This window comes from Hippocampus zosterae, chromosome 12 (genome assembly GCF_025434085.1).
Source record: "Hippocampus zosterae strain Florida chromosome 12, ASM2543408v3, whole genome shotgun sequence".
In the NCBI taxonomy this organism is placed as follows: domain Eukaryota; kingdom Metazoa; phylum Chordata; class Actinopteri; order Syngnathiformes; family Syngnathidae; genus Hippocampus; species Hippocampus zosterae.
In genome coordinates, this window is record NC_067462.1 from 8,646,921 (window position 1) to 8,659,885 (window position 12,965).

General features: G+C 42.0%; 1 protein-coding gene across 1 annotated transcript in view; it reads right to left on the minus strand.

Moving 5' to 3' along the window:
- Positions 1-12,965, minus strand: part of myo16 (myosin XVI) — a 73,631-nt gene that overhangs the window by 15,083 nt on the left and 45,583 nt on the right. Inside the window, exons 25-29 of the mRNA XM_052082427.1 lie at positions 10,804-10,994; positions 8,699-8,779; positions 6,459-6,664; positions 774-876; positions 108-204 (exon numbers count right to left, since the gene is read on the minus strand). Of these exons, the coding sequence (XP_051938387.1) occupies positions 108-204; positions 774-876; positions 6,459-6,664; positions 8,699-8,779; positions 10,804-10,994 (678 nt within the window). The remainder of the gene's footprint in view (positions 1-107; positions 205-773; positions 877-6,458; positions 6,665-8,698; positions 8,780-10,803; positions 10,995-12,965) is intronic.

The window sequence follows — 12,965 nt, forward strand, 5'->3', positions numbered from 1 at the left end:
TCAGAACTGTTTCACACCCCTGGACTGTTTTCATCCAGTAGTTGTTGTTGTTGTTGTATAAAAGTACCTACAAGGAAAACTTGAATCATCAATAGTTCTTTCTTTACCTTTCTGGCAGGTGATGATCTTTTTATGCAGCTGGTAGCAGTGGTCGTTGAGCTGGTCTGCCTGCCAGTACTTGAGAAACACTTTACTGCTGCCCATCTAAACATGCACAAAAACACACAAATGATGAGGTGAAAGAAGCAGTGATGCAGTGTAGCAACAGCAACCTGTGAGACGACGGGAGAGCTGCAATGTATGACAGAGTGCCGACGCAGCATTCAATAAAAATAAATACATTGGGGGTTGAAAGAGTCACCGTGGTGTTTGGGAGGGGACAAAAGGGGTGATGGGGTGAGTGACATCTCCTCCGGCAGCTACTTGTAGAAAGGACATCAAAAAAGCCAACTTTGCAGAGGAGAGCGTGTGTGTGTGTGTGCGAGTACGGCTGCAGCTAACGTGACCCCTTGAGGTCAATCACTCAGACACAACAGCAGTCTGGCAGACGGGACCAAGAAAAGGCAGGGTGGGCGCCTCCGATGGGTTCTCTGTACAAGTGTGCGTGTGTGTGAGAACAGCGACGAGGGAAGAATGATGATGAGGTGGGACAGCTGGAACGTGTTGACGAAGATTCCAAGGAATCTCTGACAAACAGGGAGGCGGGGGTCAGGGGATTAAGTCATTTGGCAAAATCTTTTGTTAGCGATGGGAAGACCGAAAAAAGCGCGCACCTGCCACCCCTGCAGTTTGGTCTGCCGCAGCACACAGCGACACTTCTCCTCCGCCGACAATTTGCTCTTGTCGCCCAGCGCTGGCACAGTGAGATCTTTGTATCTGAGACGCACAAAGACAAATAAAACATCAGAGGAGAGGAAAGAACAAGTGGTCAAGTTGAAGACGAGGCTTTCGGTGGAGACAAACAATAGGTTCAAAGGTCAGGGGGGAGGTCAAAGACCAGCAAAACAGCATCTGTTCCTGTTGGGGTCGCCCGGGGCAACTGTGGCCATGAATGGTCAACTGGATGAAGACACTGGTCTGGTTTTCGTCTGGGATTGAGACACACGTTTCGTTGATACAAATGAAGATATTTCATGATAAAAAAGTGTCACGGTTGTGATGCCAGAATAATGTAAATATGTAAGACCTAGTTTGGAAAGTCCCGTCCACTCAACAGATTGTGAAGCAACACAGATTGGTTTTGAAGCGGCTCAAAGGAATGCAGAGCAATAAATCAGTGGAATTTCCGAAGGCCACATTACAAGTCCATCCACTCCCCATCAAGATAAGGACCCGCTGAGTGCTAAACCTCTCCACTCAGCAATCCGTTCGCACCCGGGTCAGGGTTACTAAAAATTTTGCGGAACTTTGATGCTTGAAAACTGTTCTGGTCACATGTGATTTGTTCACATTCAGAATGTATTGTTCCTTTAGTTGTGACACTTTTTGAGTGTAGAATTCAGTTAATTTTGAAGATAAGTAACAAAGGTTGCCTGAGCGGTCAGCTACACTTCACACTAAGACTAAACACAACCCACTTTTCGGAGCGCATTTCATTCATTTTCCCGGCAAATTAATTGTCTTCTAGGGGACCTAAAACATACCTGAAAAACTAATACATTTTTTTCCCCAAGTGGAGATACAATACAAAAAATACATGCTGATTTATATAGCGCTTTCACAACAGCGGCAGCTGTAACAATGATAGGATGGACCGCAAAGGAAGGACCCATGCTCAAAATTTCCAACCACATCCATCCAATTCCAATACAACTATGCTTATAAAAGAGCACAATGTAGTCCACACTGCTCTGGTCATCTCAATGGCACCTACTTTTTGTTCCTTGGAATATGTTGGGAAACATAGGATCTGGCAGTGGTGCCTAAGAATGAAGCCTCTTTGCTAACTTCAGTTGAAGTTCAGCGTTCAAGGTCAGCCCCAGTGCAGCTATAACAGCTTTTCGGGAACAGTTTTTTAACAAGATTTTAGAGTGCGTCTGTGGGAATGGTCCTAGAGAGAGGGGGCCTGCCTCAAAGTCTGTTCAAGTTCATTCCAAAGGTGTTGGATTGGGTTCAATCAAGGTCTTCAAAGCCAGATTCATTCGAGCATGCATTTGCGGCCTTTGGAAGAGAAACGGGTATTCCCCAATAATTACCACCAAGTTGGATGCATCCTTGTCCAAATGAAGAATGAAGTGGAACGAAAAGGGCCGTGCCTAGCCCGTAATTAATGAAGTGATTGATTAAAAGGATTGTATCAAAAGTTCATATTTCATGTGTTCATATTTCAGCCGTCGTGCATGCATCCAATTTTAAACATCAACGCTGTTGTGGTTGTTGATGCAGAGATGATTTCATGCATACATCAAATGAGGCAAATATAACAAGCAGATGGCTGTGGATGTAAATCACTCATTTTGTCGCGCTAGCGTGGGTGTGCTTGATTTGCGCCTGAACTCTGGCTAACCCGCTTACTATATGGAAATACCAGTTCGGCAGACAGCGCCCGCGGTGCCCCAGAGGGCCCATAAAACACAAAAGAACAGTGTAAACCCATGACCCCCTCGATGGGGATAACAAAACCAAAGATGGTCCCTCCACACTCTTACAAGGGTCATAAGGGTCTTCCTGGTGAGTCGAAATAGCCCCGCAAAACTCATACAATTTGGAGTTCAACTAAAATCCTGTCTCGAAAGTCAATCAAAAACGATTGAGATTTCACGAAAGCTCACCCAATGAGAACCGAAATGAATACACAAAAAAGTGGGGATTTTTAAAGCACACAAACAATGTCCATTGCTCAACGTTTGTTGCCTCTGAGCATCATAAAAGCCCCATAGCGCTGCGACTAAGCTAAACACGCTACATAATGCGCGTTGATCCGCCAGGCAGCAGCAACGAAGGCCCACTTGTCACTACCCACTCACTGTGTGATGGAGTTGTCTGAAGTGCTTCGTGAAGAAACACAGACACACAAAAGAAGGGCCGGGATTTACATGAGCGACACAAAACACAGACAGTATTTGACCTCGCACAACTGTCAGGAAATAAATCTGACCACAAAACAGAGAGTATCATAAAAGGCAAATAAAAGCAACAGTAAAATAGATTTCCTCATAAATCGGCAGTTGCCAGGACACTAATGCAATTCCCCTAATACAGCCTCTATGACTTTAGGGAAGCGGCCTGCATGGTCACAGCAGCCTGTGTGTGTGTGTGTGTGTGTGTGTGTGTGTGTGTGTCCTTAGATTTGTGTTAACAAGAATAAAGCACAACTCAACATTACCGGCTGACTTATTGCTCTGTCGTATGATTTGGTCAAGGGCCACGACCAGATCTTGAAAGAGGGACAAATGGAAAAAGAGATTAAATCAGTACTCGGGCAAAAACTAAGGACAAGAGTCCCTTGGGAGAGTGAAAAAGAAAAAGAGTAAAGGAGGTCCATGGGTGAAGGCTGAGACCACAAGGGGGGGGCATACATGTCACCTGGAGCAGACACACTAGTCTTTTTCCATCATATACATTGCCACTTTGAGAGCTTTTCCATCCACAACACCACACTAAATTTTGTTGGTGTGTTCATGATGCGGTAGCGTTCCTAACAGGGACCCCCCAAAATGTATTTTGGGGACAATTCAGCCCCTCGGGCCAATTTCCTCAAAAATCGGCACTTGAATGTGCGAGAAGACTTACAAAGAGTATCACACACTCATTAATAAAAAGTCAGAAAAAGTCTATCATTGGTTTGAAGAGGCCATTTTAGAGTGGCTTTGGCCATATCTTGGAGACCTTCAAGACGAGCTTGTGTAGGAGATTTTGGCTAGTACCTCCAAATATTTTGGAAAACCGGGTTCACTTAGCAACTTGAAATCTGGTAGCCATGTCTATAATGCGTAGAACCACAAAAGTCTCAAGAACTTTACCATACCTGTAAAAGAAATGATGAGTCTTCCATTGTGGTTTGAAGCAGCCATTTTAGCTATTTCCGACGAGCCTTTGGAGGTGAACTTTTTTTTTTCTAGATTTTGGCTGAATGCTACCAAATTTGAACCACATATATAAAACGATGGAACCATCAATGAATGATTTGTCATAAAACAACTCTAAAAAATGATTCAGATCTACAATGTTTAAGGTGGATGAAACATTTCACCATTGAAATTTACAGGGTAGATTTCCATGCCGAGACCCAAATACATCTATATAAGCAATTCAAGATGACATGATCAATGTCCTCTGTGTAAAAAGCTAGCTTGTCATGTGGTTAAAAAAAAAATCCTATCATCTGCTAGCATGTCACCATTTTTCTTTATGCTGTACGTGTATAAAAAAAAGATGAGCTTCTACCTACCTTTTTATTCTCCATTTCAGTCACAATTGAAAGTCTGACTTCACTCACTTCAGTAAAAGCAAAACCATCATATGTGACGTGATGTAGTGGAAACTTTTTGGTGTGCGGGAGTCATGTGATCAGCTTTGTCCTCTTTTATAATGTGGCAGGAATGTCCATGTTAATCCCTTCACTTTCTAAACCAGACAATAACAAGCGGATGAGAGAGAGAGAGTGACAGAGGAATTGAGAACCCAAAAAAAGGGGGGGGGGGCGTAAAGCCAAATAGCATATGCTGGTTGTAAGAATGCGAAGAACGGTGAAAGAGTAAAATGCCAAAGAGATGTTTCAGAGCATCATCCTCTCTACTTCCTGGTAAAACTTGTGAATTTTTTTTTTTGACACCTCAAGAAAACTACACCGAGGCAAAGTGGTGAGAGCAGCGATGCAGTTAAGAAAAGAGGCGTACTAATAATGTAAAATTGAAGGACCGGGACATGGAGACCTCACACAAAACTGACTCACTGCTTAATGCGTCCGTGTCACGCTGACATGAGAAATGTGATAGTGGCATTCATTAGCTGCAATAGACTCCCATCATCCTCCTAAAGTGAACCTATTCCAGGTCATCATGTGCTTCCAAAAACAACAAGAAAGGTTGCAATGACTTCTGGATGATGATATCTCCCCGCGAGTCATCCTAAGAAAAAAATGACATCATCGACAGCAGGGTTTCTCAAACGTCTTTGGTCCTTACAAGGGATTATGTCTTCCAAAGAGCTCCTAATAATCCTGGCACCAATTAAAACATATCTGCCGGGTGTCCCCCTAAAAGCCTTGCGAATGATTTACTCAACAGTTCAACCAAAGTATTTATGATCTGTTGAACAGAAGGACCAAATTAAATTAAAAAATTGGTCATCATCGCGAACAGACATCCGCTGCTATGAGCAGCATGGCTGCAAACGGAGAGGAGCTAGTTTACAAAAAATTAAAAAACTGTTGCCAATGTAACGATTTGCTAATTATATTTACTGACTTTTCCAAACACTCTCTCATTACAGATTTTTTAAAATGCAGACAACTTTGATTCAGGCTCAGAAAGTAACAAAATGAGCGAGGTCACTTTTCACATCGTTTATGTTTGAATAATTACTTCTGTATGTTTTCTAGAATTGAGAGTACAAGGCTATGTTCACACTGCAGGGTTTGATGCCCAATTCGGATTTCTTTGTTTAAATCCAATCTTTCTATGTAATGTGAACGAGCACATTACAAAACCAAATGTGACTTCTAATGTGAATGGAACGTGACCTTGGTGTGACACTCAGGCGCACAAAGCATGACGTTGAGTGATGTGCACCGAAAAGACATCACCAATTGCAGTATTTATGGAAGTAAATAAAGTCCCACATGCAGGGGCTGATTTTCTCATCTTTAACATTGCGAGAGTAGCGAGGCAAGTGGAGTAATGTCAAAATTTAGGGATATCCTCATTTAATGGAGATGTCTATTAAAGATAAATGAATCATCTGCGTGGCTGAATTACGACTATCACCACAAATGTCCACCGTATGCTATATTTTTCACTTGGGATTAAATAAATAAGTCAAACTGTTACTGAAAACGATTCACGGACAATATCAGCGGTCTCCCGAGCACTCTCGCCATTGCTCGAGAAGCAGATATCGGGCTTTTGATGATGTATCGTTCGGTTGTGTGCGTATGAGCATTCATCCTGCAGACTCATTGCGTACATATCCGATTTATATCCACATTTATATCCACAAAAAAATATGTTGTATTTCTGTTGCATATGTGCAAAAAAATCGGAATTGTGCAACAGCGTGAATGTAGCCTAAGACCCAGCGTAAGTGTAAATAAGACACGTCTGCCATCTAAGGGTGATTGCTGATATTACAATTTAAAAGTACAGTTAAGCCCTGCATATTCACAGTTTTTTCAATATTTTTTAGGATTTGGGATTTTTTAGAGTTTTTCTCAATTAATGCTGTGTTTTCAACGTTTTTCTTTTTTTTTTTTTAATAAATGGTTGCTTCTAAAACCGCAAAACCACACTCACACTGACCTGTTGAGGAAGATGGGAAATGACAGGCGCACGGGGTAACCATAACGGAAAGTGTGCACCATATCAAGCACGCCAACGTGCCGCAATTGTGCGGACATGTGGGAGGTGTCGAAGGTGTCGGGCTGACCGCTGGCGTTGGGGCGCATGCACTCCACAAAGTGGACTGTGGAAGCCTGCAGCTTGCTGATGATCTCTGACAGCGAGTTCTGCACGGAAGAGGAAAAGGGGACAAAGTCAAAAGGTGCCCACCGACTATGTTACGATAATAAGACAAGCTTGCGCTCTAGATGATGACCTACAATGTGTTTCATTCTTTATTTGACACGAGAGAAGATAACGTGGTTCTCTGACGTCCTTGGTGGTGTCACATTTTTTTCTTTTTCTTTTCAAGCCCTCAATTCTTTTATTCCGCAAATGCCAACAAGACTTCCCTCAACACTCACTACGTATTAAGTATAAAGGAAGAATTAAGGCGGCACTAGAAAAGTAAAATTACAAAGTGAAATTTATTCTCAACTCAATGTACGAAATGAAGTTGTGACATAGCGTGAGCTGCCACATGAGTATTGATAATAATCCTAGAGAAAAATTAAGCCAAACTATGCCAAGAAATTTAAGATATTTTGGTTGTTTGCCATATTTTAAATATCAAGGGGCAAGAGTACAAGAAAATTGAAGCATTTTCCAGAATATCTGTCATATTACAAGTCAAAATAGTACGAGTAAAGTTGCAATGCCGTGAGATTTGAGTCCGAAAATTACGAGGTGTCATACATTTGCAGTGTGAAGAGAACTCAAGTAGAGAAATCACAATGAGATTGTATTCTTTTGAGAACAAGAAATTCTTTTCTTTTTCGTGCTGCCCCAATACTCCTTTGTACTCACGCACACTTCAACTTGAAAACAACTGCATGCTTCGCCACTCCACAAACGTCAACCTCACGCTCTGCATGTCTCACAATTCCCACTCCCCCCCTCAACTCCGAGCCCTCAACAGCCCTCACGTCGGAGAATACGTGTGTTCTGGCAGCATTGGCAGGATGCACGTCACAAAGTGCTTGCTGTCCATTGTTCATTCATTCATGAGGAGGGCTTCAAGCGTGGTACAGCGTCATTCTTCAACCTACTCTCTCCAGCACCGACTCCCTCCGTCCTCCCCAAGGGACTCTTGGACCACGCGCCCAAAAGGCCACTGTGATTGTGAAACACACTGGTCTCATTCAAAGCACAGGCGCCGCTTCTCCGAGGCACGTTCGGCGGACATGCATCACCAGCAGGCAGAGCGCTTCCCCTCTCTTAACTCATATTGTTGTTTCATGTTAAAGATTCATTCAAAGTCTCGTGGCTTTATGACGCAATGTCGGTCTTTCAAGTATGACAGTCAAATTTACCACGCAGACGATTATTCTGAGTAAAAAGGAAGCCTCAAATGTTGACTCCTTGGAAAAATTATTGTACAGGCTGATTCCCTCTAACCTGTGCGCGTGAGCAATTGCACACTGCTTTTGCACTCCGAGCGCATTGAGTGACATTTCAACAATTCATTCCTTCGTTTACACGCCGGTTTAATCTACAAACAGGACACCACACCGTTCCCACTGCCCTTTAGAGTTTCAGTCATGTGGGTGAGGGTGCACAGTGCACACTCAGGAGTTTTACTGTAGTTTGAATCATACCATCACATGCATAGACCGACCACTGACGTGAATGTGGCACACACACTGCTCCATTCAGGAAGTCCAAATATGGGCATAGATTACGAGACCCTTAAAGTAGGCTGTTTTGCATGTTTCAGGGGACAGGGGACTAGAATTCTTTGTGTTTTATTAAATTACATAGGTGGGCTGGTGGTCGAATGGTTAGCGCGTGTGACCTCACAGTGCAGAAGTCGTGAGTTTGATCTGTCTTGAGTCTGGCCTTCCATTCCAAAAACCTGATGGGAGGCTGATTGAACACTCTAAATGGTCCCGAGGTATGAGTGTGAGCGGGGATTTTTTGGGGGTTATATATGTACATCATGCAACTTGTTATGATCTCCGGGTTTGGACAGTTGTGATAATGGAATGCTCAGATAGTTTATGTGAATTGTCTGACGTATGGAAAATTAGCGAGAACATTGGTCCACACGCAAAATAAGGACTGTATAACAAATCTCCTCACCGTTATAAACATTAAGACGTTTTAGCATTAGCAGTTTGACAGTAAATTGCATGAGTGACTGATGAGGTGCATGTCGTTACCCTCAGTTGGACCGCCACTGTAATGGGTCCGCAGCGCTCTAGACGTTGAAGGAAGGAGCTGGAGCCTTTCTTCTTTAAGATCTGACAGTTGAAACAAAGTCAGAGAGGGACACATGAGCAAGTTCAAAGCACGTTAAAAATCATTTTCGATCGTTCCAAGGCAGTGTGATATGGAGACAAGTTCTCATTCCCATGGCAACCCAACAGCATAATCTTAAGTGATCTAAATACAAGTTGGGGACCCAGCTAGAACACTTTCCACATTGTGATGTGCAGTTTAGAAATGAATTTATCATCAGTTCAGCCATAAGCATGAGTTCTTTCGCTCCTTTTTTGGTGTGTTTAGCTTATTGAAGATGAAACCGCTGCCACCACTGTCAGCGCGTTACATTGGCTTACTTCACTCGAGAAGTAAGTTCAGTTCAGTGAGCACCACATAGCTTTTCGTATTTGGCTTTTCAGTGACCGCTTTGAAATCTTAATTTAATCTGCAAGAAGAATACACTAAACCAGTATGACACCATGCAAAATGTGAGGAAATCATTAAAACTCACAAGACCTCAGTTCAACAAGCATCAAATGATCAATTCCACACAAGCTCTTTGCTCACACCCTCCCCTTTCAGGAACAATGTTTGTGGCTCTATTACCAAACGTTTTGAAATGTAGAATGTGAGAAGAGGGGTGTTGTTTCTTGTATTTTGCCTCACATTTCTAAAGTTCAGAATTAAAATTGTCTTTGGCCTTTCTGTATGGAGTTTGTATGTTCTCTCCTAGTGGGTTTTTTTTTTTGAGGGGGTGGGGGATGGTGTACTTCCTCCCACATTCCAAAAACAAGGTTTGTTGAAGTTTTCAAATTGTCCACAGGTGTGAGTGTGAGTTTAAATGGTTGTTTGTTTACTACTACTCTTCGAAAATCGCTATTGAAAAAAACTTGGATTAACTTCCTTTGCAACTGGGGCAGAAGTTTTTTTTGAGATAAGATAACCTTTATTTGTGTTTTTCCAACCTATTCAGCAGTTGCGTCCGAAGCTTCTGAGAACTGAAACAAAGTCAAACATTTTTTTTATCATTTTGAAACTTGATTGCTTTTTTAAAAATTCATTCACATTTGACAGTATTGCGGTCTTTTCTGTGGTGTGTCAAATTTATAATCTTGTCACTTTAAAGTTTGACTGTATACAAGCGACAGTTTTACCCTTTAACATTTATTCCATAAGGAAAAAAATGCCTCGATAAATCTGAACAAAGGCAGTTTCCTCATTTCCTGTACGAAGAGATGGCAGCTATATATGAATATGCTATGATATGTAAAGTTATCATTTCAGACTGTGTTGCTTTTAGAGATGTCCCTTTACAAGCTGCCAAGCTTGACTGGACACATGGCATTTATTTTCTTATAGTGAGGCCATTGCTGCTGCATTACCTGGTGTTACACTAGGCTCGAGGGACAGCACTGGGCGTTGTAAGGGTCCTTATGTAGACCAGTGTGCTAAATTGCTAATGAGCCACAGAGACAGAAAGCCATACCCTCAGGAGGTTACATGGGCAGGAAGTGTCTTCAGTCACATGTGCATGGCCGAAATGAGCTTTTCAAAACAACAAAAAACTCATGAAATGGAAACAGTAAAAAGCGTTTGAATGTACCACAGGAATTGTTGAAAGATCATTTTTTTTAAGATCGAATACCATGGGAACAATATCTCGATTGTGCCCAGACTGCAAGTGTGTGTGTGAGAGTGCATCTGTGCATACACATGGCTGTAAGGCTTTATTTATTTATTTTGTCAGTTTGGGCCGTACAAACAAATCGAATTCCCAGAGGTTTATAAATAGCCTATGGTGGGAAGAAGTTTAAATTAGGCCGGTGTGTTTTTTTTTCCTTCTAAAAATACTGGTTCTCTATTTCCATTGATTATAAGCACTGTCATTCGCCTAATTCTAATCGAAGAGCTCATGACTGCTTGTATCTTGGACATCCTTTCACTCATCAATTAAGGCACCAAGTACAACAAAGTTGACAGCATGTGGCATACGTGAGATTTGAGATTTGGTAAGCGAAAGCGCAAATCCCGAACATAACGCTTTGTGACCAGCACACGATACCTTGGTGAGGTCACGATAACCCCGGTGGGGTTGAGGAGGCATGCTGGCCAGGTTGGCTGGTGGCATCCTGTTGAGCAGCAGTAAAGCTTTGGAGCCCCTGAGCCCGACCCGACCTTGGGCTGCTGGGACCAGCGAACCAGTCTGAGTCAACTTGGCCAGGAAGAGCTGCCGCAGCAACACACTCTCGCTGGCTGCACGGTACAAAGCACACAGGGAAGAAAACAAGCATGGAGAGAAGCAAGCGCATTGGTGGAAACTGGGGGGTGGATGGGAGAAGAATCGTAGCAGGGGAGTTAGGGTGGGGAGGGCCTCATGTAAACAATTAGCGGGCACGTGGAGGTGTTTGAAACAACACGTTTACATGACATCAGAAAAATCTAAATGTTGGGTTTGGTCAATTGATAGATGGACAAAAGATACTACAATCATAAGTGACATAAAAACACCTTAGTACGACCGAAAATGAACAGAAACACCAAAGTTTGACTGAGAGAGTAGCAATGTGACAATGTTTTCCCAAAATAACAGTCTGTTAAAATGCCAAGTCTGGTTAGAATGGCCACTTCAAATTCAGCACAATGCACACAAATTTTGAAAATCTGAGGATGGGTTCTGGAGAAATTTAGTTTTTTTGTGTTGGAAAAAATGACCTTTGTGTTGAGTGTTTTTGTGTGATACCGCAGACAAAAAGTGTGGCCAAACTAGAACTTCAAAATAGAGTAAACTATATTTCTCAATATTCTCCTTGACTCTTTCATTTTGCCTTCCAGCCGAGATTAAAAATAAAAATAAATAACAGCAAAAAAAAAAGCTGCAGGAAAAACCTTAGTTTGACTAAAGATACAACAAAACACTAAAGATGCAAATAAATGCACAAGTCCAACTGAAAGATATGTGGAATTGCCTTCGTCCGACAGACATATTCACAGACGCGTGGTAGACTGACTGTAAGATAGGCCGAGACACTTGTAGTCAGACTGCAAGGTACGCGGAAACATTGTACTTTCCTTGGTTCAAGTGAAAGATAACCTAGACACATGAGCTCACTGATGAGTAGCACACAGAAACAAGTGCAGGGAAACATGTTAGTCTGACTAAATGATACACAAAAAAAAGTCCCATATAGTGGTTAAAAGGTAGCTTAGCACCACCTCTGGTAGAATGCCAAATGTCTCAGAAGAACGCAGAAGACTCAGTGAACAACACATGCCAACCAAGTGCGTAAGAGGGAATATTTGATTACAGTCAGCTAATGAGCAAAGAAAAAAAAACAATCATTTAAGCAATTTAGGGATTTAATTACACAGCGCTTCAGAGCTAATTGTCTTTTCATTTAAAGCAATCACTTACATAGATCTCATCAACTTCTAGAAGCTTAAAGGCTTAGAGAGGGAGACGTAAGGCCGCGTACAAAATAAAACGGGCATACGGTGAGGGAATGCGGGCTTCTCGTTCATTTAAATTACAGCCCGTCTAGTCGGGCGACTCAGGGCAACAACTTTGGGTCATCATGCTGCGCTCGGTGGCACAAAGTCACCAATGGTCAGTCCCTCAAGGTAGATTAATCGATTTTCTTTTTTGGGACAGTAAATTTTTAAAAAAATGTAAAAAGTATTTTACAAGAAATATAACTTGAAAAGAATTTAGTTGTAATATTATGAGAATTATGACAAAATATGGTTAAATTACATCATTTTATGATCATGAAGTTGTAGTTGCAACATACGTTTTTAACAAGCAAATAGACACAAAAAAATTGGGTCTATTATCCACTCAAGAAAAAAACACTGCAGATCTCAATTTTATTTGTTTTCAACTCAACTTTATGATTTTATCGTTGTGACACCCACCCCCCCCTGCGAAAACAAAACAAAACAAAACAAATCACCCTGTTCTTCTCACATTGCAATTCATTGTCATGATACTACTCTCTTATTTCTTAAAAACAAAGTCTGGGTCCCAAAGATGACCATTTTTCATTTTCAGCGTGCCTGGAAATGAAGAAAAAAATGGAGGGAGGAAAAATAACGTGTCCATGCTAACCTCTGCATTGTGTTCACAGTCTGTTTGTGATTTGAATGCCTGCGCTGCAGCCTGCTCGGGGTGAGGAAGACAAGGGGCGAGTGTGAATGAAGGCCGGGCCTTAAGAAGATTAGCCACAT